This window comes from Gorilla gorilla, chromosome 6, assembly GCF_029281585.2.
Source record: "Gorilla gorilla gorilla isolate KB3781 chromosome 6, NHGRI_mGorGor1-v2.1_pri, whole genome shotgun sequence".
NCBI lineage: Eukaryota > Metazoa > Chordata > Mammalia > Primates > Hominidae > Gorilla > Gorilla gorilla.
Window position 1 is genome coordinate 115,181,132 of NC_073230.2, and position 23,811 is coordinate 115,204,942.

Genomic DNA, 23,811 nt, shown 5'->3' on the forward strand with positions numbered 1-23,811 from the left:
AACTTTCATCTCTTTAGCTATGCTTGTCATTTGGTCTGCTCATGTTCTGCCACTTAACCTTCAAGAGTTACTCATGGTTTAGCCCTAGATTCTCTTTATACTCTAGCAGAGATCAGCACACTTTTCCTGTGAAGGGCCTCACAGTAAACTATTTTAGTTTTTACAGCCATAATTTCTCTGTTGCAACTAATCAAGTGTTGTCACTGTGGCAAGAAAACAGCCAAAGGCAATAACTAAATAAATGGGTGTGGCTATGTTCCAATACAATTATTTACAAAAACAGATGGTGGGCTGGATTTGGCTCATGGCCTGGGGTTTGCCAACTCCTGCTCTATACTATCCCTAGAAGAGTATCCTTTACTGTGTGCTTCCAAAGATGTATACCTTCCAAGGTATGTATCAGTCATACCTTGAGGCCCTTCTGTCCACAAACCTGTATCATCAACTGCCTACTTAATACCTACATTTAGATATGTCAAAGGCGTCTCAAGCCTTAACACGGGAATCATGCTCTTTCCTCTCAAATCTGATGTCCCTCCAGTGTTCTTCCTTAGTAAAAGGCACTGTCATCTATACAGTTGCACAAAGCAGAAAAGGAGTCAACTCTGACTTGCCCTTCTCTCATCTTCTAATTCTTTGAACCGGAGGAATACTTAAAACAGGTAGGCCTGAAAATGGCATTACTTGAAGCACACAAATTTAACACTTCACTAATAGAGCTAAACTTTATTTCCATGTTTATTACATGTTTATAACTTGATGTTGAGTACATATTAGAATAGACAACATACAACTTGGGAGAAAAGCTGACATTCTCCACTGAATGGGTTAAAAAGGAATGTAAAACTACAAAATAGTTAAGTGTGAGTTCTAAATTATGGCAAACAGAACAATAAATACCTTGCCATTTTTCTAATTTTCCAAGATAGATTTCATTATAAAAATTGTTTGATAACAATTTAAGAAGGGAAAACAAGGGATACTCATAAAAAACATTTTACTTTAATTATAGGGTACAAATAAGAGTCTTAACACAGAAATCCTACCTCCTATTTAAGATATAAATACTTGATGATATAATCAATCAAGAGGGATTAATGTCAATTGAAAATCTAATGACTTAAATCCATAAATGCCATTTGCTTTTGTCTGGAAGAGTTAGACTGATTTAAGGGTGACACACAGCAGAGTTCTAGTGGACATTCGTGTTAACCGTTTGGTGCTCAGAATGGAGATGGCCAAATACCAAGTGCTTAGTGACAGAAAGTCAGAATTAATCAGTTCCAAGTGACTAAGAGCCAATAGAATTAATCTCCATCTCCTCTGATTTATGGTTGTGAACAAATAGATAGCTTTTTTCACTGCAAGTTTCTAAATTTAAACTCTATTCTGAAGCTGCTGAAATTCACAGAACACAGAGAATACTGTCTGTAGTATAATTTCAATGTTTAAACACAAAATTATGGGTGATTATCAAAACTATTATTGGTAATAGTTTCTTTTGATTCTTTACACGCCCCTTAGCACATTTTGTGAAGAAATGTGTGTTTTTCTTAATACTACTCTTCTTTACTCAAATACATTAAAAAATCATTTTAAAATTATTTTATATCATGGATTACAGAAGACTCTTACTAAAAGTGAATAATGCTTATTGTTCTCACTACATGTTTAAAGAACCATCTGAAAAACATATTCTTTCTAATACCACTTACAAAAAACATTTAATGAAGATAACTCACTTCTAATTAGGTTATTCTAGTGATCATTTTCTCATGTAACTATTTAAAACAGATGATTTATGGCTTTTCAATTTTTAAAATTTCACATTTAATGTCATGTTAAAAACTTTTCTAAATCAGTCTTCCAGTATCGGATTCTTAAGTGAGAAAAGAGAAGACAAAAGAGGAAAATTCCGTTATCAATTATTTAGCCTCCTCCCTTCCCTAGAAACCAACATTTCCTTTTAAATGCAAGGCACACTCCTCTTCTTAGAACAGAGATCAGGAAACTTTTTGTGTGATTTTGTGTAAAGGGCAGGTTAATAAACATTTTGGGCTTTGCGATTGTCATTTGGCTTCTATTGCAGCTGTTTACCTTAGGCTGGAGTAGTGGGAAAGCAGCCATAGACAATCTGCATTTATAAAAAGAAGTCCAAATTTGGCCTTTGGGCTATAGTTGGCCAACCGCTGCCTCAGAAGAACAGATCTACATATATAAAAGAATCATTCGAAAGAAACTGGTCTCTAGTCAGATGTGATGTCTGATTCAGAATCTAGTAGCTAATCACTCTAGAACATTTTGATGTCAAGCACTTTGAATTTAGCCAACTTAAGATTCTTCTATTGAAACACATGTCATGCTTTTCATTGGAGATAATTTACCTTCATTTAAGAATGTGCTTCAGTATTACCTATTGAGGGCATTCAGTTTAAAATTAATAAATGATGTCCATACAATTTAATATCCAATTTAATTTTTAAAAAACTTAATAAAAAATATAACAGAATTGAAACATTTAAGATAAGTACACTCACTACCCACTCCAGTAATTCATTTAAGTCATACCAACTATAGAATATGAAAAATAAATTCAGAAGTGTAATTACTTTAAAATACACTACTTCCACTTTTGTAAGTATTTTACATTTATGTATATATTCTATAGTGGAAGCAGAAATTCTCTCTAAAAACATTATCTCCTTAAAATCTTGAGGTGCATATTAGAGCCACAGGCAATCTGACATATAAAATTGCAGTACAGGCCTTTCAAATTTGGCATTTCACTGGTACAATACAACAACCAAGATATATAATAACTGTACAGTGCCTAGACATTCCAGTAAGAACCATTATTTTCTTTAATGTAGAATGATTAATACATATTCTACAAGGGGCAGTAAGGTTAGTAATTCTATAGGGTATGTCCCGACATAATTTTCAAATTGTACAATAACACAAACAACTTTGTTAAGGCCATGTTTTATTTGCTGATTAATGGACAAAAGGCAATGTAATTTATTTTCAAGTATTTTCTTGAAAGTCTGTGCTCATAAAAATCATGAAAAGTTGGAAAGACTGTTAAATCACTGAAACTTCAAATATATCTTACACAATCTTGTTTGTACAAAAATACAAGTTAAATATAAACATAAAGCAATCATGGTAATTTTATGCAAATCTGTTTTATGTGATCATCAGTTATATATAAAAGTTTCTCAGTTCTGTTATTTGTGAAAAGATCAATACCAGATTGAATGACTACCTATTGGCAAAGGGCCCTAAAAAGCTTACTTTAGCACTAATCTTTTACATGGTTAAATGCATTTCCTAATTTGAGATCACCTAAACACTGGAAAAGAAAAAAAATGAAAGGGCAGTATGTCCATAAACCAACAAATAATTTGGCTGTAATGTATCATAAAACACAAACCCCACACATCTGTACAATAAACATTATGTATTACATACACACAGGTGTGTGTCTGTGTGCATGCACACACACACACACCCAGTCATAAAGCCTAATGATGTGCTGCTTCCAGTTCAATATTCAGCTGTGCATTTTTTCTTATTTCATCAAATGAATAGCTTTTTGTCACCTTGCCATTCTTGAAGACAGTATGGAGAAGATCCTGCATAAATGGAAATTTCATGATTATATTACATTATTAAGCAAAATACCTGAATCCTGGTTTGATGAATTAGACTAACCAACCAGTCAAATACAGAGATGCCAATGGTGTTCAAATTGTGAGATGATTTGATGCATAAAAAATGCTAGTCGAACAAGGTACTATCTAAAATGGCCAATCACTGAGTTGCCTGGTATGTGGAAATATTTAACTTCTATGAAAAGGAATGACCTTAATACTATATTCTTAAACCAGTTTTCTTAAAGGAAAACCAAGAAACCTAGCTGACCAATCTTTTTTTTCCTCAGGCTGAAGGAAGATGCCTGGGTGCCTAGGGAGAACTGTAGCTGTCACTGACAATCATTGTGAGTGTGCAGCAAAAAAGCCTGGTAAACCCTGCCTTGTTCCTGGTCAACAAACTCAACAGTGATTAAACTTATCAAATGGAAGTTTAAGAAATTTGCTAGTGCTAAATTTGGGTCTAGAAAACCCACAAAAAGCCAAAAACCAATCCCAAAACAGAAACAAAGAAAAACAAGCATTGCATTCTTGACTAACGCACAGTGACTGGGTTAAAGATTCTGTTTATACTCCAAAAGTCAATGACAAAGGTAATCCACTTCATCCATACAAGAGTAGCAAAGACAGACTGAAGAAATTAAATTCCCTTTGGGTCTGGTAAAGCCACTCCTGTCTCACTAAGGAGTTACCTGCTTCTGGTTTCTCTCTGAAAAATCCACAGAAGTAATCTCAATTTTCCACCTAGTCTGAAGATTGAGGTGCATATGACATTATCTAATATTTTTGTCATTGTGTTGCTTCAAACCACAGTGCTTTAGCTGTAGCATTTTCTTTCATAAATTTAAATTTAAGGGAATACTAGTTCCTACTCTTAAATCAAATTGCCTAGATGATTATGAATTATTTTCTAGTTTATTCTAGTATCATTCACATACTCTTAAATCAGTGTCTTTTAAAAATCACACTTAGATTTTTACTTTTAGTTTGAAGTGACTTTAGCTCATCTAGGTTAAACTAAATCTGCCAAAATCTTAGTAGGTACAAGAGTTACACAAAGCTTACTCAAATAATTGCCTAACAGGCTATATAAAGGGATCTAATTCTAAAAGTTTGATTTACAAACATATTTTTTCATTAATGGTAACAAAGTTATTTCAATTCTGGCTCAAAACCTTAAAAAAAATAAAAGTAACATGTTATAAGCAGTAATTGTGATGTAGTATAAAGAATCAAAATAGGAAGTAATAGTGCACTCATTTTTAGTATAATTTTTTCTAATAATATGAATATTCATGAATAGTTCTGTCTAAAGTTTTTTTTTGATCAAGTGGCTTAAAAACCAAAAATTTTTTAACTTGAGTTCACAAATATAAATGTACTTTTGTATGCTAAAGACCATTAGATCATATGAACTACTTTAGTATTCTGTAAATTTTTCTAGTTTGGTTGGATTTGAATCAGAAAACTTGGTTAAGTCAAGGTTTCACCATTTATTATGTAATCCAAATCAAGCCACCTTGTTTTCACATTTTATATTAAAGTAACATAGTTTGCTTTTGGATAAAGTGTACACAAACTTGCTGTCAATCACTATACTTACGTAATATTTCTCCCTATGTATACACAGGCCCCGTGTTTATGACGTAGAAACTTGTTTTGTATCTTATTTTGGTAGGCCAGGTCAGCAACTGGACATTTTATAATAAAATATAATACTTTGTCTTCCACAAAAACAATAACATAAAAACCTCCTTTCTTATTAATTTGGTGAGCCAACCTACTATTGCTTAAAAAAACCAATCAGCATAGATACATACCTGACCATATTCCTCAAGGTCTCCTTTTCCTTCCTCCAGTGTAACAAAATTCCCTGCTGGCGTCCTATGTAAAGATAATCGGCCCTTTTTGGACCTTTTGTTGGGATCAGCAACTGGGTCCTTGAAGACGTTAATCTGAAATCCAAATTAAGAAAGTTAGACAAATAGAAGACTAATCATCAGAAATGTCTAAACACTCCCTTACAAAAAAGCATATACATAATTTACATTTAAGTTTTAAGCACTTAATAGGTATAACTGAACCAATCCACATCTGGCTTTCAGAAACATAACACTTTAGCCTGTTTTGAAGGATAGTCATTTGTAATAAAGAAAAAGTATGACATCTTGGATATCCTTTTTGCCACTGAAGAACACCTAACACTCCATTTGTAGGAAGTCTGTGAGCATTCTAACATGTGACCCTTAAGGTATCTCTTTATATTACAAACTGCCTTTAAACTGACAGTAAGCACAGCATGTACGTGCTGTTGAAGAAAAGCCCAACTATACCAACTACGCCAAAACCACACACACAATCTTTGGAGAGGGAACAAGAATATTACTAAGGTAAAGGCTTTCCTATTTCATAACGTATCCCTCTTTTGGTACTTTTTACTTTTGCCTTGTTATTGTCAGAAGCAAAAGTCTTAGAGAACCTGAAGACAGCAGAGTGTTTCTGCATCAGAAAGGTAGGCAGCAAAGAAACAGAAACAAGTGGCAGTGGAACAAGCAGCAACAAATGAGTCAATCCCAGAACTTTCCAAAGAAAGATCAAAGAGTAAAGCAGGGAATCAACTCAGGTGTTCTTAATTCTTAGCATCCTCCTGCCTCTGTCCCTTGCTCTATAGAATCTCCAGCTCTCAAGACATTACAAAGAAGCAAGGGGGGTTGTTGTTCACTTGCCTAGCTGTTCTATGGCTACTAGAACATGACTGTGGTATAACAATCCAAACCTCATATTCTACCTTCCTGTAACAGTTTGGTCAGTGATTATACACTTGCTTGTCTTTAATATATAATGGCTAGGTAAGCTGACATTCCTACTCAAATATTACTTTTTGATCTAAAGGTAAAAACGGCAGTGGGAAATGACTGACCTGTATTATCTCTCTTAAATAATCTTTTTCCTTATTGTTCTTCCTTTTTCCAAATCTCTGTCTCCTTAGGTCTGTTATTACCTAATATCTCCCTTCTTTCCTTGTTTCTGAGTTAAGGTCAGTAGTACCCAACAACATATTAACAGTCCACGGCCACATCAATCTTTGACAAATACACTCAATAACCACATTCTACCTAGATACATAAGGAAGGTACTAACACAGAAGTAATTAAAAGGTAACATACCCCAAGGCCATTAGTTACAACATAGCTACACTTGAAGGAACAATTCAAGAGATCTCTTGTTAACTTCTGTAGCAAACCTCCACCAGAACCGAAGGCAATATTTTCAATACTCCACATTTTTTGTTTCATGCCTTCTACAATCTAGAAGATTAAAACAAAACAAAACAAAACCTTAATTTGGAAGAGAATGGAGATTATTTTCAAGGGACAATATTGATGAAGCATCCAAGAGCTGTTTTATAACACAGTCAATAAATAATTATAGCCCACATTTTGTTTTTAAAGACCCACCCACCCCCAAAAGACGGATATGTGTGGAAGGAGAGGATTTCATGCATAGTTCCTGAATCTGCATTGCTGTCACTGTGGTTCTGGTAGGATTCGGGGAGTGAAGGAAACGAGAGAAAGTGAGAAAAAACTAGCTATAAATATCTAAGATTACTTGAGTCAACTTCTCTCATTCACCTCTTTAAGTTATTGTCCAGATCTCAGCAACACAAGCAATGGGAGCCAATTTACTAGACTCTAGGAATGACTGTAATCATCACCAATAAGTCACAATACACCGTATAATTACATGTCATATATAACGGAACATGTAAGAATCAAAGATATTGGTGGCAAAAGAGTATAAAATACTTCTCCTATAAACAGCTGGTATACTGGTAGAGTCATTTTATTCTGGCTGATACACCAGTGCCAGAAACAAAATTATGCACAGATGCTGTGGGTGTTAAGATTACTGTATCATTTTTGGGAGAATGATTAGTTATAAACCAGCTAGAGAGACCTGTATGAACAGTTCTAAAAGAGTTCTTTCAAGGGACATACAACTTTAAAGATGTGTTTATAACCAATGTCATTTGTATTTCTTTCACCAAAGTCAAGTTTATTTACCTAGCATCTGCCTTAATATATTCAATCACTTTGATGATAGAATGTGGCAAGTGAAGTTTGGTAACCATTTATTTCATGAGAATAGTCAAACAGAAAGCAATTGGAAAGGCTGACTCTGTTTTAAACAGAACTTTCAGAAGTTATTAGAAAATCATAAGTGTAACAGCCTTATGTGTATCAAAGTTACCACATTCTCACCAAATAGTCTCAAATTGACTTTTTTAATAGTCTCAAATTGACTTTTTTAATAGTCTCAAATTGACTTTTTTTCTTTGTTTTCAACACTGCAAAGGAAAAAACCCAACAAATCCCAAGCAACTTCATTTTTAAACAAATCTACATTTAGAAATGCAACTTTCTTTTTAAATGCCGACCATCTAATTTGAATCAAGATGAATCTAGAAGAATCAAGATGAAAACATATAAAACTTATTTAAAAGTGATTATTTTAGGATGCACGCAAATCCAGTCTCATGTCTTTATTGTACCTGAACCTAAAGGTACCCAAGGCCCCTGAGTTCAGGTTTTCCTTTAAATAATTGTGAACAAAGTGAATTTCAATACAGAAGAAATACAAAGAGTAGAACAGAAAAGGGGAAGAAAAGGGAAACAGGTAGATGGAGGGTAAGGTAAAATATAGAGAAAATAGTTTCTGACCTGTCACCTCATTTTAGATATGCTTCAGAGGCAAAAACAAAATGAGGAAATAACAAAGAACAGTATCATCTAATATATCACTGTATTTCAGGCCAAGTTTCTTTACCAAAAGTTTTAAAATTTAGACAATTTGGAGTTAAAGTGAATTTTGAGTCTGGGAAGAAAAACATTTAATACATGTGAGACTTCAAAGAAAGCTTCCTCTTGCCAACTCTGATCATGCAATACTATGTTAATATTTTAATAAATCACTCCAATAGAAGTTTCAATGATACCCAAGAAGATTGAATCCATAACTGAAACACAATAGAAAAAGAACATAGACACTCTGTATTTTGTCCAACACAAAAGATATTTTTATTTTCCTAAATAAGCAGTTTCATTTTGGTACACAGCGCAAAGTGAAAACTTAAGAGCAGGGTTACACTGTAAACCTCATGGGAATTCACAGGGGTGACAGGCTGAGTAGCAAAGTCCAAGAGTGAGGCTGACGTCAAGGAAGAAAACAATTGTTGCAAATAAAGCAGATTTTTCAGTTTATCAAAATTACAGCATCTAATTTAGTATACAAAGCAAAACTGAATTCTTTTTCCTGCTTCTAAGAACATATTTTTCATACCAATGAATGTAAAGAAATTACAAGTACAGATGGTCACAAACATACAATGGTTCAACTTAACAACGGTGCAAAAGTGATTCGCATTCAGTGGAACATCAATAAATTACTTGAGATATTCAACACTTTACTATAGAATAGGTTTTGTGTTAGATGACTGCTCAACTGTAGGCTACTAAGTGTTCTGAGCACCTGTAGGGTAAGGGAGGCTAAACTACGAGGTCTAGTAGGTTAAGTATAATAAATGCATTTTCCACTTAACGTTTTCAACTTAAAAATGGGTTTATTGAGACACAACCCCATGCTAAGTTGAGAGGAACATCTGTATTATCCTTTAGGTACACCAACAGGCCCAGTTTTTTAAAGGTATTTTTCTGGCCAGGCGCAATGGCTCACGCCTGTAATCCCAGCACTTTGGGAGGCCGAGGCAGGCAGATCACCTGAGGTCAGCAGTTCGAGACCAGCCTGGCTAACATGGTGAAACCCTATTTCTACTAAAAATACAAAAAATTAGCCGGGTGTGGTGGCACACACCCGTAATCCCAGCTACCCGAGAAGCGGAGGTTGCAGTGAGCTGAGATTGTGCCACTGCACTCCAGCTTGGGCAACAAGAGCAAAACTCCATCTCAAAAAAAAAAAAAGAGAAAAAGATATTTTTCCTTCCAGAGTACATCTGCATTAACACAAAACGATTTAATCCTCTAATTGTTCTGTTTAAGTTTCACTAATGCCAAAGAGTATTTATCTCAATATTCTTGTTTATGTAGTTTATTCATGTACAGTTTTGGGCTGATTCTCAACTATACAGATGCACATACAGGCTGGGAATGGTGGCTCACACCTGTAATCTCAGCAATTTAGGAGGCCTGAGTCAAGGAGTTTGAGGCCAAACAGTTGAGACTGTTTCCCAGACTGGGAAACAGTGAGACCCCCATCTCTACAAAACATTAAAAAAAACAAAAGAGTCAGGTGTGGTGCACACACTTGCAGTCCCAGCTCCTCAGGAGGCTGAGGTGGAAGGACCACCTGACCCTCGGAGGTTGAGGTTGCAGTGAGCTGTGACTGCACCACTGCACTAAGCCTGGGTGACAGACTGAGACCCTGTCAAAAAAAAAAAATCGCACATACATTCCTAAAGTTTATATAAACAAGGAAAGAAAAGAAGGAAAAGAAAGCCGAAGAGCTTTGATTTTTGAAAGGAAAGTTTTGAGTACCTGACTGAACACCCAACCTGAACTCCGTTCAACTTGCCTGAACAATCCAACAGCTGACTGCTGGAACAAGGAAAGGTAGGCACAGCAACAGGCAGGCTAATGGGATTTCTGAAACAGATACAGTACCCTGCCATGTTCTTTCACCTGCAAGGGGGAGGGGTGTGTGTGTGTGTCTGTGTATACACGTAAGTGCTAAAGTGCCTGAAAGGCACCTGGGAACAGTACTTAACTGACACCAAGGTAAGAGACTGTCAGTTCAGCTGAACTAAGGGGAAAACGGCAATTAGGTGTGCCAGCTGAGATTGCTATGTGTAAGGTCCTCCCCCTTCTCCCTGCAGACTTTTCTTCTATTTCTCTTTTCCTTTCCACATGAAAGCCCCTATGTCCCAACACCAAATGTCTTAGCTGAAGGAATTCCCACTTCTCTTAAGCAAGGCAGTTTGGAAGAGGTTATTACATCTCTGTTATTACAAGAGATCTATTCCGGACACCTCATATTGGAACTCTAAATACACCATCACAGCAGAAATACTGTTTGATTTGGAAGTGAGAAGTATTATGTACAACAATCTTTGGAAAACTACTATAATTTGGGTACTGACCTTACTCTATCTCCACCAAACTCTTTCGAACAGAAAAAAACTTGTGTTTCATAGCTGTAGATACCATCTGAGATTGGTATACATCAAAATGCCAGTGGTTTCTGAATGCAAATGGCCTACATTATGTTAGTGATATTCTACAGAGTATTTTAGGTGTTATGATGAAATTATGGCCCTTAAGAACCTTATTTAGTAAACGAGGCAAAAATTTTAAGACAATACAAGCATACTTTGAAAATACTGTGGGCTTGCTTCCAGACCACTGCAATAAAGCAAGTCACGGGAATTTTTTGGTTTCCCATTGCATATAAAAGTTATGTTTATACTACATTGTAGTCTATTAAGTGTGCAATAGCATTATGTCTTAAAAATACATACCTTAATTAAAAATACTTCATTGCTAAATAATGCTAATGGTCACTTAAGCCTTCAGTGAGTCATCTTTTTGTTGGTGGAGGGTCTTGCCCTGTTGTTGATGGCTGCTGACTGATCAGGGTTGCTGAAGGTTTTGGGGTGACTGTGGCAATGCCTTAAAATGACAACAATGAAGTTTGTCACATCAATTGACTCTTCCTATCATGAAAGATTTATCTGTAGCATGCGATGCTGTTTGGTATGATAGCGTTCACCCCCACAAGGACTTCTTTCAAAATTGGGAGTGCATCCTCTCAAACCCTGCTTTGGTTTTATCAACTGATTTTACTGATATTCGAAGTCCTTTGTTGTCATTTCAACGATGTTCACAGCATCTTTGCCAGCAGTAGATTTCATCTCAAGAAACCACTTTCTGTATCTACCCATATGAAGCAAATCCTCATCTGTTCAAGTTTAATCATGAGACTGCAGCAATTCAGTCAGATCTTCAGGCTCCACCACTTCTAGTTATCTAGCTATTTCTACCACATTTGTAGTTACTTCCTCCACTGAAGTCTTGAAGTCAAATCAAGACTCAGTTATCTGTGAAGGTTGGAATCAATTTCTTCCAAACTCCTGTTAATGCTGACATTTTAACATCCTCCCATGAAGCATGATGTTCTTAAATGGCATCTAGAATGGTGAACCCTTTCAGCTACAGACTTAAGAATATATTTCTTCTTTTTTTTGAGACGGAGTTTCACTCTGTTGCCCAGGCTGGAGTGCAGTGGCGTGATCTTGGCGCACTGCAGCCTCTGCCTCCCTTCAAGCAATTCTCCTGCCTCAGCCTCCTGAGTAGCTGGGACTACAGGCATGCATTGCCCCACCCAGCTAATTTTTGTATTTTTAGTAGAGACGGGGTTTCACCACGTTGGCCAGGATGGTCTTGACCTCCTGATTGCGTGATCTGCCTGTCTCGGTCTCCCAAAGCGCTGGGATTACAGGCGTGAGCCACCACACCCAGCCAAGAATATATTTCCTAAATAATAGCATCTGAAATTACTTTTTGATCGATAGGCTGTCAAATGGACGTTGTGTTAGCAGGCATGAAAAACAACATTAACCTCTTTGTACATCTCCATCAGATCTCAGATGCCATCTGCAATAATATTTCGAAACAATCTTTTTTTTTTTTTTTCCTGAGCAGTCGGTCCCAACAGTGGGCTTAAAATACTCAGTACACTATGATGTAAACAGACACGCTGTCATCCAGGCTTTGTTGTTCCATTTATAAAGCACAGGCAGAGTAGATTCAGCAAATTCTAAGGGTCCTAGGATTTTCAGAATGATAAATGAGCACTGGCTTCCACTTAAAAGTGACCAGCTGCATTATCCACTAATGAGAGTTAGCATGTCCTTTCAAAGCAGCTGTTGTCTTCTCTCTAGTTATGAAAGTCCTAGACGGCACCTTCTTCCAATGGAAGGCTGTTTCCTCTACACTGACAATCTGTTTAGTCACCTGCATCAATGATCTTAGCTAGATCTTCTGGGTAACTTGCAGCAGCTTCTACATCAGCACTTGCTGCTTCATTCTGCACTCATGGAGATGGCTTCTTTCCCTAAACCACAGGAACCAACCTCTGCTAGCTTCCAATTTTTCTTCTGCAGCTTCATCACCTCTCTTAGGCTTCACAGAATTGAAACGAGGGCCTTGCTCTGGATTAGGCTTTAGCCTAAGGAAATGTTGTGGTTGCTTTGATCTTCTATTCAGACCATTCAAACTTTCTCGCTAGCAGCAATAAAGCTGTTTCACTTTCTTATTCATATGCTTAGTGGAGTAGCACTTTTATTTTTCTTCAAGAACTTTTCCTTTCCATTCACAACTTGGCCTACTGTTTGCCTTAAGAGGCCTATTTTAGCTTTCAGCATGCCTTCCTCACTAAACTTAATCATGTCTAGGTTTTGATTTAAAATGAGAGGGATGTGACTTTTCCATTCACTTGAATACTCAGAGGCCACTGTGGGGTTATTAATTGACCTAATTTAAATACTGTTGTGTCTCAGGGCATAGGGAAACTTGAAGTGAGCAGAGAAAGGGAATGGGTAACTGGTGAAGGAGTCACAACACACACAGTATTTATCAATTAAGTTCACTGTCTTATCTGGGTGTGCTCTGTGGTGCCCTAAAACAATCACAGTAGTAACATCGAAGATCACTAATCACAGATCACCATAACAGATATAATGACAAAGTCTGAAATACTGTGAGAATTTACCAGTATGTGTCACACAGACATGAAGTGAATACATATTGGAAAAATAGCACCAACAGACTTGCTCAACACAGGGTGGCCACAACCTTCAATTTGTAAAAAAAATGCAATGTTTGCAAAGCACAATAAAATGAGGTACGCCTGCATAACACTTACACTATTTGGCTACATCTAATACTGATGACAGTCAATGCTTAATTTAGAAGAGGTGGCAGCTATTCTATAATTTCTGAAAAAGCACCCATTAATATTATGAGTTTTACAGATTTGTGAAGCTCCAGCCTATGAAAACTCAGACCTATGCCAGCAGAGTCAAGGCTTTGTTTTATATTCCAAGGAATATTTCTTGACTGACATTTTCTTGTTTCACAATGATACTTCTTTAGATTCATCATTCAGGGTGGCCAATGACAACTGGAAGAGTAAGTATGGCTTGGCTGGCACCTCTGTATTTTAAACTACTATTATTTCTAAACTTTAAGCAACGCACAGAGATTTATACCAACATAAACACTTACAAAGACTTAAAATTGTATTTATATTGTGTTCTTTATCAAACATAAACTTAATTATAAGAAATGCCTTATTGAAACTTTTAATATAAAACACATACCTCTTGTAAGGTATTAATATCTACTCCATCCCCTTGAATAACTCTAAGATAAGGTGGCAGCAACTTGTAACCCTTTGAGTTCTCAGTAACAGGAAACTTCTTACCTAAAATCTCCAAAACCTATATGGAAAAATACACATGCAACACAAATAACTAAAGCTGAAAACAAGTATAAGAGCTTTTCAAAGTTAAATGATTTTGCTTTGATAATCGAGAATATAAAAATTAACTACTTTAAAAATTTTATAACACTATGTATATGCCTTCTAAAATTTGGTCCAATGTACTTTAAAGGGTTGAAGTACATTAAAAACAAGCATGTTATTTCCTATGAAGTGAATTCACATCATAAAGTGGCTCAAAACAAGTTTTTCCCCTTAGACCTTTCAAATTATATGGATTCAAGGAAAAAAAAATCCTTAATATTAAATAAGTATATTTTAAAGAAGTATATAAAGCATTATTTAACAAACTCATGATTATACTTTTAATTTGGACTTATTCTGCTTGTGCCCAATGACTTTGGTTTTTGTCTGATATAACTCCAACATGAATCCAGTTCAATCACAAAGTTCAGAGAAACTGTGATAGGCAGACACAGCATCTAGAACCCATAGTCCCTAAGTTCTCCTTTGCTCTTAAAGCCAAATTGCACAATACACAAATCATCTTACTCATTCACTAACTACTAAAAGTTTTGTACACCAATTTAAAATTTCTCAGAAAGCTTGGTCATATAAACAAAAGAAATACTGACATTCTCTTCCCACAACAATCATTTCTTTTTCCTAAATAAACTGATTAAAGATTCTAACAAAGAGAAAATTCCCCATTGATGAAATCAGTTTCTCATAACTAGCTGTGTATTTTTTATTATGTAACAGTAAAAACATGAAACCTATCAAATTTGCTAAAACCAAATATTGCAGGCTAAGACAAGACTTTCGGATTGGCCTATCATTTAATAGAATAAGAAAAGACCTCCTTAATTCTGTGTTTCCCTTTCTTAAAGGGTTAAGTATCATCTGCTCATTAACTGACAAACGGTGTGGTCAAGTAGCAAGGCTGCAGCCAAAAGACCTACACTGGATATCTGACTCCTTATCTTTCATGTTGTGTGACCTTGAGCAAGTTACTTACTTTACTTTAACCTTTTTAAGCCTCTGTTTTTTTCTTCTATAACAGAGACAGTAATATTTATCACTGTGTTTTTTTTTGTAGAGATTAAATGGCGTATCTTATGTAAATCACCTAAAATATTTTTCTAGTAGTAGGCATCAAATAAGCCTGCTATTATTACTTTTTGAAGAAGATAAACCAAGTCATTGAACATTAACAACAAAAAGTAACACTGCTACATTATGAATCAACAGTATTTCTAAAGAACCTCCACTTGAAGAGTATTTTTGAATTATTTTTATTCCACATCACCCTGTTCCTATTTCTTCTGTGCTAACAACTTCAAAGGTCTAGCAGTGACTTATGCTGAAAAAGAAACAAACTGCAAATAAGTTTGGTGCCCAAATCATAGGATTAATTAAAATGGCAATGCTGTTAATTAATTTTGCAGGTAAGCAGAAAAGAAAATATCTATTCAACTGTCTAACTGACAGTAAAATAATCCATAAGTCTTGGTATCCTTCTGTGCTATTACTGTGTGACCTCAGGCAAATCTATTATTCTCTCTGGGCTGCAACTCTAAAATAAAGGGGACTGGTCCACACAGCTCTGAAATTGTGTGTATGTAAATGAAAAGTAGTATTGATGCAGCTGGCCTACAGAGGGATTCTAATAATAAAGTTACATATGAAAATTTACCTTTAACACAGTGTCAAGAGGGTTTCCAGAATCAGGTCTGATTATTAGTGGTGCCTGTGTACTTCTCGATACTATTAAATGTCTTAGATCTTCACCCCATATTTTCTCACACGCATTATAAATGTCATAGCTATCGCTGACCACAGATACAGGCACTGATGAAAACTGTGTTACAATATGTTCAAAAGCATCTTTTTCATGGTCTTTCCCCCAAGCTGTTATGGTACTAGAAAAAAAAATGAAAACACAGATTTACTTAGGCAGACACATGATCTATCCCTGAATCACCTTTAATCATATCTCATGTTTACTATACCAAACCATCAACATCACAGATAAGGTGAGTGACTTAGTTTAATGAATATACATCGTAAGGCAAATGAAGTAGCTGGGTCAACCATACCTTACCCAATTAGTTTTTAACACTTTAAGTAGCCTTACTCCTCTTCAACGGTTAAGTTTCTAACCTCGTATTTTCAACCAATTATCTGTGTGTGTGGTGTGTGTGTGTGTGTGTGTGTGTGTGTGTGTTTTTCTGGTATTCCTGAATCTACTCATTTAAAATCAGTCTAACTAAAAAGCACTTGCTGAGTGCCCTTTATACTGTATGTCAAGATGTTAGAATGAATACATACTTCTGTTATTTTGTTAGGCAATAAGAGCACCTGGCTCCCTTCTGTGAATTTTTGAAACTATATACCAATAATAGTACAGACATACATTTTGTTTTTTTACCTTTCAAAATCTTATACTTAGAGGCAATTATTTATACTATACCATACATACATATAGTCAACTACCTGTTATATTTTCAAGTGGCTAGTAATAGGAAGTCATATATTTTGTTTGCAGATTATCTACTACGAATTAATATATGCCCAGGGAATAAGAATTCAAATACTTAGTTTAAGCAAAACATAATTAAGATGGAAAATAAAGTATGAGAGTTTCTACTGGATAAGAATGGTTATAGTGATTTTTGCAATGTCCTTAATATCAGTTCTTACGGGATAGATTTGTATTCAATATGTAATTATAGATTGGGTATCGCTTATTTGAAATGCTTGGGACCAGAAGTATTCTGAATTTCAAATTTTTTCAGATTTTGGAATATGTGCATTATACTTATCAGTTAAGCATCCCCAGTTCTGAAATCTGAAATGCTCCAATGAGCATTTCCTTTGAGCAAAAAGTTTCAGATTTTGGAGCATTTTGGATTTGGGATGCTCAACCTGTGTAAATATTTGTTAATATATAATGTAAATAATTTTAAAAGATCTCAAACAACTTAATTTTGAAAATTACCATTTAATTATGCCAAGCAATTGGTCATTCTCCCTAATTTTCTAGTCTGCCTCTAATCTGTCAGTAAATAATAAAAAGATAGCACATTCATTTATTATAAAGCCCAAGTAGGTATAAGTTTAACTCATAACTGTTTGAAGAGTCAGACTTTATGTCTGAAATAATCACTTTATACAATGTGTGTGTGTTTTTTTTTAAAGGACTAGAGTTATAACCTTTTCCCATACTGTCGATGGTATACCTGGGGTAGTGCAGCATGCACATTTCAAGATTGTAAATTTAGACTACTACCCAGAATCCAAAATTGAGAGAGAACCTGTTTATATAAAACTCATTAGTGAACACTCTTCTTAACAGCTACAGAGGCTGCCAGTAGCTATGATGTCAATTCTCTACTTTATGCATCTGTAGGCTAAATGGAAAATTAAGATATGACTGAAGAGAAGCTCCTCTTCATATTCAGGTCTGCAACTCTTCTCTTTAAAAAGGAGAGAATTAAGATCAATGAATACCAATACTGAAGAACTTTACAACGTATGAATTAACTCCTACAGTTAAGGGGTCACTACTTATAACGTTGTATCAATAAGTCACCTAACGATCTACTTGTATCATGTCTAGCAAACTTCACTGTCCCCATCTTACTTGCTTTCTCCATGACACCTGAATTTTCCTGATGCTTTCTTTCTCTTGACTTCAATGACATCTCCCATGTTTCACCTTTTTTCCCCTATTTCTATGGTTCCCTTTTCAGTCTTCCCAGATGCTGTGCTCTCCTTCTTTAATCTAACCTGTCAAATGGCAATATTTCTCATAGTTCTGACTTAGGCACTTGTCTTCTGTAACACCTTGTGTTAAACACTCAAAAGCTTAAAAAAAAAAAAAAGAGTCCCTGCATGAGGGTTTCCAGTATCTGTATCTTAGCCTCTGTTTTTCTTCCAGGCTCTGGATCTACTTTGTTAGATAGAAAGTTGAATATCTTCATCTCAGCATCCCACAGATACTTGCTCTGGCACTCTCTGTCTAGTCCAATCATAACCTCTATTCTTCTAGTACAGTATGTGATATATGAAGATCATAAATAATCAATGAATTCTACCAATGCCATAAATCTTAATTTCAAGCACCAAATTAAATTTGAGACCTTTCCAAAGTTTGAGAAAAAAAGCTTCTGTAATTAAATATTTTTAGGTGCAGATTCATCTATTAAGATACACACAATAATGGTAAACCTCTAAATTTATAGAGTTCTCTTATTTTAAAGTTATTTTAGATAGTAGCTCATTTATCATCAATGACCTTGTCATATTGGAGATGTAAAACTTTAGCTCCTCCTTTTGTTTGGCTGGATGGAAGAAATGAAGAACAGAGAGATAAGTGACTTGCCCAAGGCCACCCACTATGTCAGCAGGAAGGTCACCCAGGTTTCCCAACTTTCAGTCCAATCCTATTTTTGCTATACTATGCTGTTGTTTAAAAGACATTCTATTAAGAACATGTGAGGCATCTGAATATATAAGGAGTCAAATTTTACAAATGCAATCAATATGAGACCATAAAAATAAAATGGATTTTAATCCCTTGCCCACATACAGTATCCTTTTCATTTTAACAAGTCCTAAAGAAGATATTATCCTTGTTCTCCGTATCATGATGTTACTACTTTGAAATAACCATCAATGAAGAGTCTAATATGTGCATACTATGTTAGATTTTTAAAAGATGTATGTACATCTAAGGCCAAACTAAAATTAACTCTTAAAACTTTGTTAAAGACGCTCTTATTTTCCCAGTTTCCTAGTCTTGAAAGTCTTATGTAAAAGTGTTCAACAAGGCCTTACTAATACAATGCTCATAAACGTCAGCTGAATCTATTTTCTACTGAGTCCCAACTCAAATTACCAACTTTGAGCAATTTTATCTCCCAAGCCATTGCTCATGTTTACCTATTTCTTTCCATTTATTTAGCACCTTGGTCTGGACTTCATTACCTTAAGACTGCTGGAATAGCTTCCTATAAAGACTACCTTCTGATTTTTCCTTTTTTCAATCCATAGGATAGATATCCTGCTGTAAAAAAGTCCCCTAAGATATTTATCTCATAACATCACGTCTTTGCTCAAAAATGTCAGTGCCTGCTTCCATTTGAAAATGCCTAATTTAGAATAGCTAGCATGATGTGCACATAGTTAACATTCAATGTCAAAATATGAGCGCCCTTACTAACCTGAACCTGTCTTCTCAGTGTCCCCTATGCTCCCTACAAAATCTGTGTTTCAGCCCTTATTCTCTAAACATTCTCCCACCTCTTTCATTCTTGCGCTTTCATCACAATGCTTGATACAAGATAAGCACGCAATAAATATTTACTCAGAGAATGAATAAGTGCCCAATGTTGGCTATTAAATTTTACCAATCCTTCAAGAAGTGAAGATTTTGTATATTTCTATAAAAGCTTTCTTGATCCTGCTAGTGAAATATGATCCTTCCTTTCCTACTGGAATATGATTCTTCTTCTCCTTCCCTTGCAACACTACAGCATTTTAATTGTACCTCCTTACGAGGAGTTAACCAACAGAGCAGACTATTACTAGTGTATTATTTTCATCCTGAGGATAGGGTCAGTTTTTAAAAAATATCCTTCTAACCCTTGTTGCACCCAGTAGACTGCCTTGCATATGAACGCCAGTCAACTAATATGCCTCAAATAGTAGCAACAATAAAGCTTAGCTTGATTCTAAACTCACTGCTGGTTTTAGCACTCTGCAATTTTAAGTATTAGCAGAACTTAAACACTCCCTAATGATTATAGTAAATAATTTTGTTATAAAAGCCAGTGATAAGGTTTGACAAACATTTAAAAAACCTGATTTACTTTTAATAAAGTTAGCTCTAGGACCAGAGCAGCTGCAGTTTAGATTGTAATTTCTTTCTTGGGTAACTGGAGATAGTTTACTGAGAGCAGACAAGGAAGCGTAGAAAGAATCTGAACACCCTTTCTTTCCTCAATAGGTCCTGCTTTCTCATCTACAACTGAAGGTACAGTACAGATGACAATTTCTAGGGCAAATATAGATAAGGTCATGTAGGAGGACAGGGAAAAGGCAAAAAGTGGCTGGTACTTACAGTGAGTGCTTCTAAATTTAATGAATAAAATCTACCTACATATGACAATACAGTAATTGAAAAAAATTCCTTAAAAGAAAACTTCTATGGCAATATAAGTATTGGAAAAAAGCTCTTAAACTGTTTCTTCTAGGATGGATAAAATTTCTCTGCCTCTCTAAGACTAATGTTTATACTTTTGTATAAATACTGAATTTGTGTTGCTCAAGTTCATGAAGCTGTATTGCAGGTACCTGGCTCTGCAGTTAGGTAAAATGTCACTGAGTTACAAATACAAGAGTGAAAAAATTGGTAGTTTTAAAAAATGAACAGAATTTTTTACCTGTGTTCTGCTGCTGGAACAGAATAGCCTGGAACAGGATCTTTCGTTCCATAATATTTTTTAATTAGAGCAAGTCCTGCTACTGTATCTGTTCCTTTGAAGTTAACCAAATGAGCAGATGCTCCTATGCCAGCAGTCTGGAAAATCAATCATAAACCAAAATCCAAAAAAGAAAAAAACCCACATTAATAATACCAGGATGCAGTCAACCACATTTAAGGAATATAGCATAGCTCCCATGAGAATTGTCTTTCTCTTAGGAAAGTATTTATTATCAGACATAACAGTTCCTAATGACAAAGATTCAGTTTTTCCTAAATATTTTAAAAAATCAACTATTATCTCCTCAAAGAGACCTATTTAACAGTGTCCCACCCCCACTTTTCATCACTCTCTCTTCCCTTACCCTGCCTTGAGCTTCTTTATGGCATTATTTCACATCTGATATATTATGTCTGTTTCTGGCTATCCATCTGTCCATCCATCTAATATATAAAGGACAGGGACATCTGTTGAAGGACATATCCCATGTACCCTGAACACAGTAGTAGGTACTGAATATGTATCTGTTGGTTGAATCTTTGGAATTTTAGAACCAAGATCAATCTCAATAACATCCCCAAAAGTTTACAGTGGTACTCTAACCAACAATCCACATTATATTAAATGAGGTTGGTTTCAGTTACTTACCTCTTGGGAAGAGACTCCTCTGTAGCCAAAATCATGTAACTTGTATTCCAGACCATCTAAGTTACCAGAAGTTTCTAACAAATATTTGGCCAATATTTTCTTCTGCTCTCTAGAATTTGTGGCCACTGTGATTGGATACCAGGACTGAACAAGAATAGTCTGTAGTAACAAAATTAACCACAAATATTAAGACATAAAGTACTGCATTCTTTCTGAGGAAAATCCTAGCTTTTTTTTTTTTTGGAGGTATGTCCTGAACTTCCATACTATTAACTAGACACAGAACTGCGCAGCAGGATGCCTGCTGTGTGCATTCCAGATATAGTACATAGCTCAGCTCTCAAATCAGCAACAAAGAAGATAAGCACACCAGGCCCACATAACAGAGAACTTCACATTATCAAGTTTCTATCCAAAGCTTCAAAGAAGCAAATAATATTCTGAAAGACTATGTGATAAAAGGATCAATTTTTAGAAAGTTTCATGATCTGTCATGGATCAATAGTTTATAAAGTACGCTGAAACTTGGATGTTGAGGCAATGTCAAATTGCCCCAAGTTTCTAAATGCTTACTCTTCATTTCTGTACTTAATGTGGACTTGGATCAAATAGGGCATGAACCAGCATTGGTCCGTGGACTGCATTTTGACTAGTATTGGTTTAAAGAAGTTGTTCATTTACTCCTTGAGGTAGTCTCAGATCTAATTTTCCCTTGGATTAATATGACAACTAATACTTGAAGCACTTTAGCTTACTACTAGAGAATTCTATTTACTGAGTTATGCTTTATGTACTTAGCTTTTATCAAATATATAAGTATTTGATAAAATACTCACGTAAGTTACAGGAAACACTTCCGCATATGTTGTATAATCAAGGTCACTGTCTACTTTGTAATTCAGTGACTATTAAGTTCCCAATGAGAAAATGAAAGAATTGCTGGGTTCCTACTTTCTGATAAGAACAGTTCCTTGATTTCCCCTTTTTTCTTGGTTGTCAGGAAGCTCCACAGAAAAGTCTGTCTAATCACAGCAACCGTAATAATTATCATGGCTTAGAAATTCACTTCTTCATTCTAAGATCATAATTTTCTATTTTCATTTTATAAACCAGATAGTATGTTATTTGAAGCAGCTTCAAATCTGTTTGAAAAAAAGCTGCTAAGGTGATGCAATGTCTGTGCTGAACCAAAAAGATATTAACTAAATTTTACAAAGCAAGCTTTTACTGAATACCAGCTAAGTGATATATAAATAAAACAAATAAAAAGATTAACCTTGAACTTGCCAATCTAGTCATCTTTTTATAAAACTACTTTGTAGCATTAGACTCCTGTGACTGATTAAATATGGCCTTTGCAGCTCTTCTCATCAAGAGATGGAATCTCCTTTCTTATCCCTTGATTCTGTGCTGTCCTTATGATTCGCTTTTGACGAACAGAATGTGGAGAAAGTCATGTGTGACTCCCAAGCCCCAGTTTCAAGAGGTTTTGCAGCTTCTACTCTCATTCTCTTAGAACCCCAAGACTACCATGCTCTGAAGAAGCCTCTTCTGGAGTGAGACCTGGTAGTCCCAGCTATCTGACCTGAGGCCCCAGACATGGGAATGAGGCCATTAAAGGCTGTCCAGCCCTGGCTGAACCCTCAGCTAAATGCAGATGCCTAAGTCTAAGCAAGACCAGCAGACGACCATCCAGTCAACCACAGAATCAGGAGAAATAATAGTTGTTTTAAGCCATTAAGTTTTGGGGTAGTTTGTTACACAATAGAAAATCAGTACAATTCTTAAACTCTATAACCAATCACCTCCAACATCTGACCATTCTGCTTCTGAAATTACTCTTTCAATTCCACTGCCAATGCCCATGATTATCCTACCTCTATTCTTTAGTCTAATTATTCTTCATATTGCCAGTGGTTACCATTCTAAAACAAGTTTTTTTCTTTTTTTCCAGGTTGCATCTTTCCTTAAAAGCCATTAACGGTCATCTACTGTCCATGGGGCGGGGGTGGAGCTGATTCACACAGATTTTGAGAATCTTGCCTTGCTTACCATCTAAAGGTTTATCTTATACATTTTTCACTTTTATGCTGCAGTCCCCATAGGACTATCTGTCATTCTAAGAACACTCTGCCATTTCTTCAGCTCTTCCTTCTCCTTATTAAAAGCTTATTTATTTTCCATTTCATGATTCCTTTAGACAGAATTACCTATTTCCTGCTACCAACTCAGCACTAATTCTTAATGATATTAGTGGTTAGTTCAGAATGAATTGCCACCTCTCACTCAAAGGCCCTTTTAAGTAAAACATCTTACTCTAACTTCCGTGCCCAGCATTTTTTGGGTACATTGCTGGTACTTAATCAATATGTTATTTCAGTCCTAAATATTAATTTAGTTTTAGTATACGGTATAGACTATTTAAAAGCTTTATTTAACCGTACCTTTTTTTGAGTGTATTATTAGTTAATGGCCCATAAAAAGTCTATTAATTTCCTGTCAAC

At 35.5% G+C, this 23,811-nt stretch overlaps 1 protein-coding gene across 1 annotated transcript in view; it reads right to left on the minus strand.

Annotated features, from left to right (window-relative positions):
* Positions 1-711: 711 nt before the first annotated feature.
* The window catches only part of NAMPT (nicotinamide phosphoribosyltransferase), a 36,204-nt gene continuing 13,104 nt past the window's right edge, over positions 712-23,811 (minus strand). The window contains exons 5-11 of the mRNA XM_004046013.5: positions 21,308-21,466; positions 20,618-20,754; positions 15,865-16,090; positions 14,047-14,166; positions 6,821-6,961; positions 5,474-5,608; positions 712-3,635 (exon numbers count right to left, since the gene is read on the minus strand). Coding sequence (XP_004046061.1) covers positions 3,525-3,635; positions 5,474-5,608; positions 6,821-6,961; positions 14,047-14,166; positions 15,865-16,090; positions 20,618-20,754; positions 21,308-21,466 — 1,029 coding nt within the window. The 3' untranslated portion in view covers positions 712-3,524. The remainder of the gene's footprint in view (positions 3,636-5,473; positions 5,609-6,820; positions 6,962-14,046; positions 14,167-15,864; positions 16,091-20,617; positions 20,755-21,307; positions 21,467-23,811) is intronic.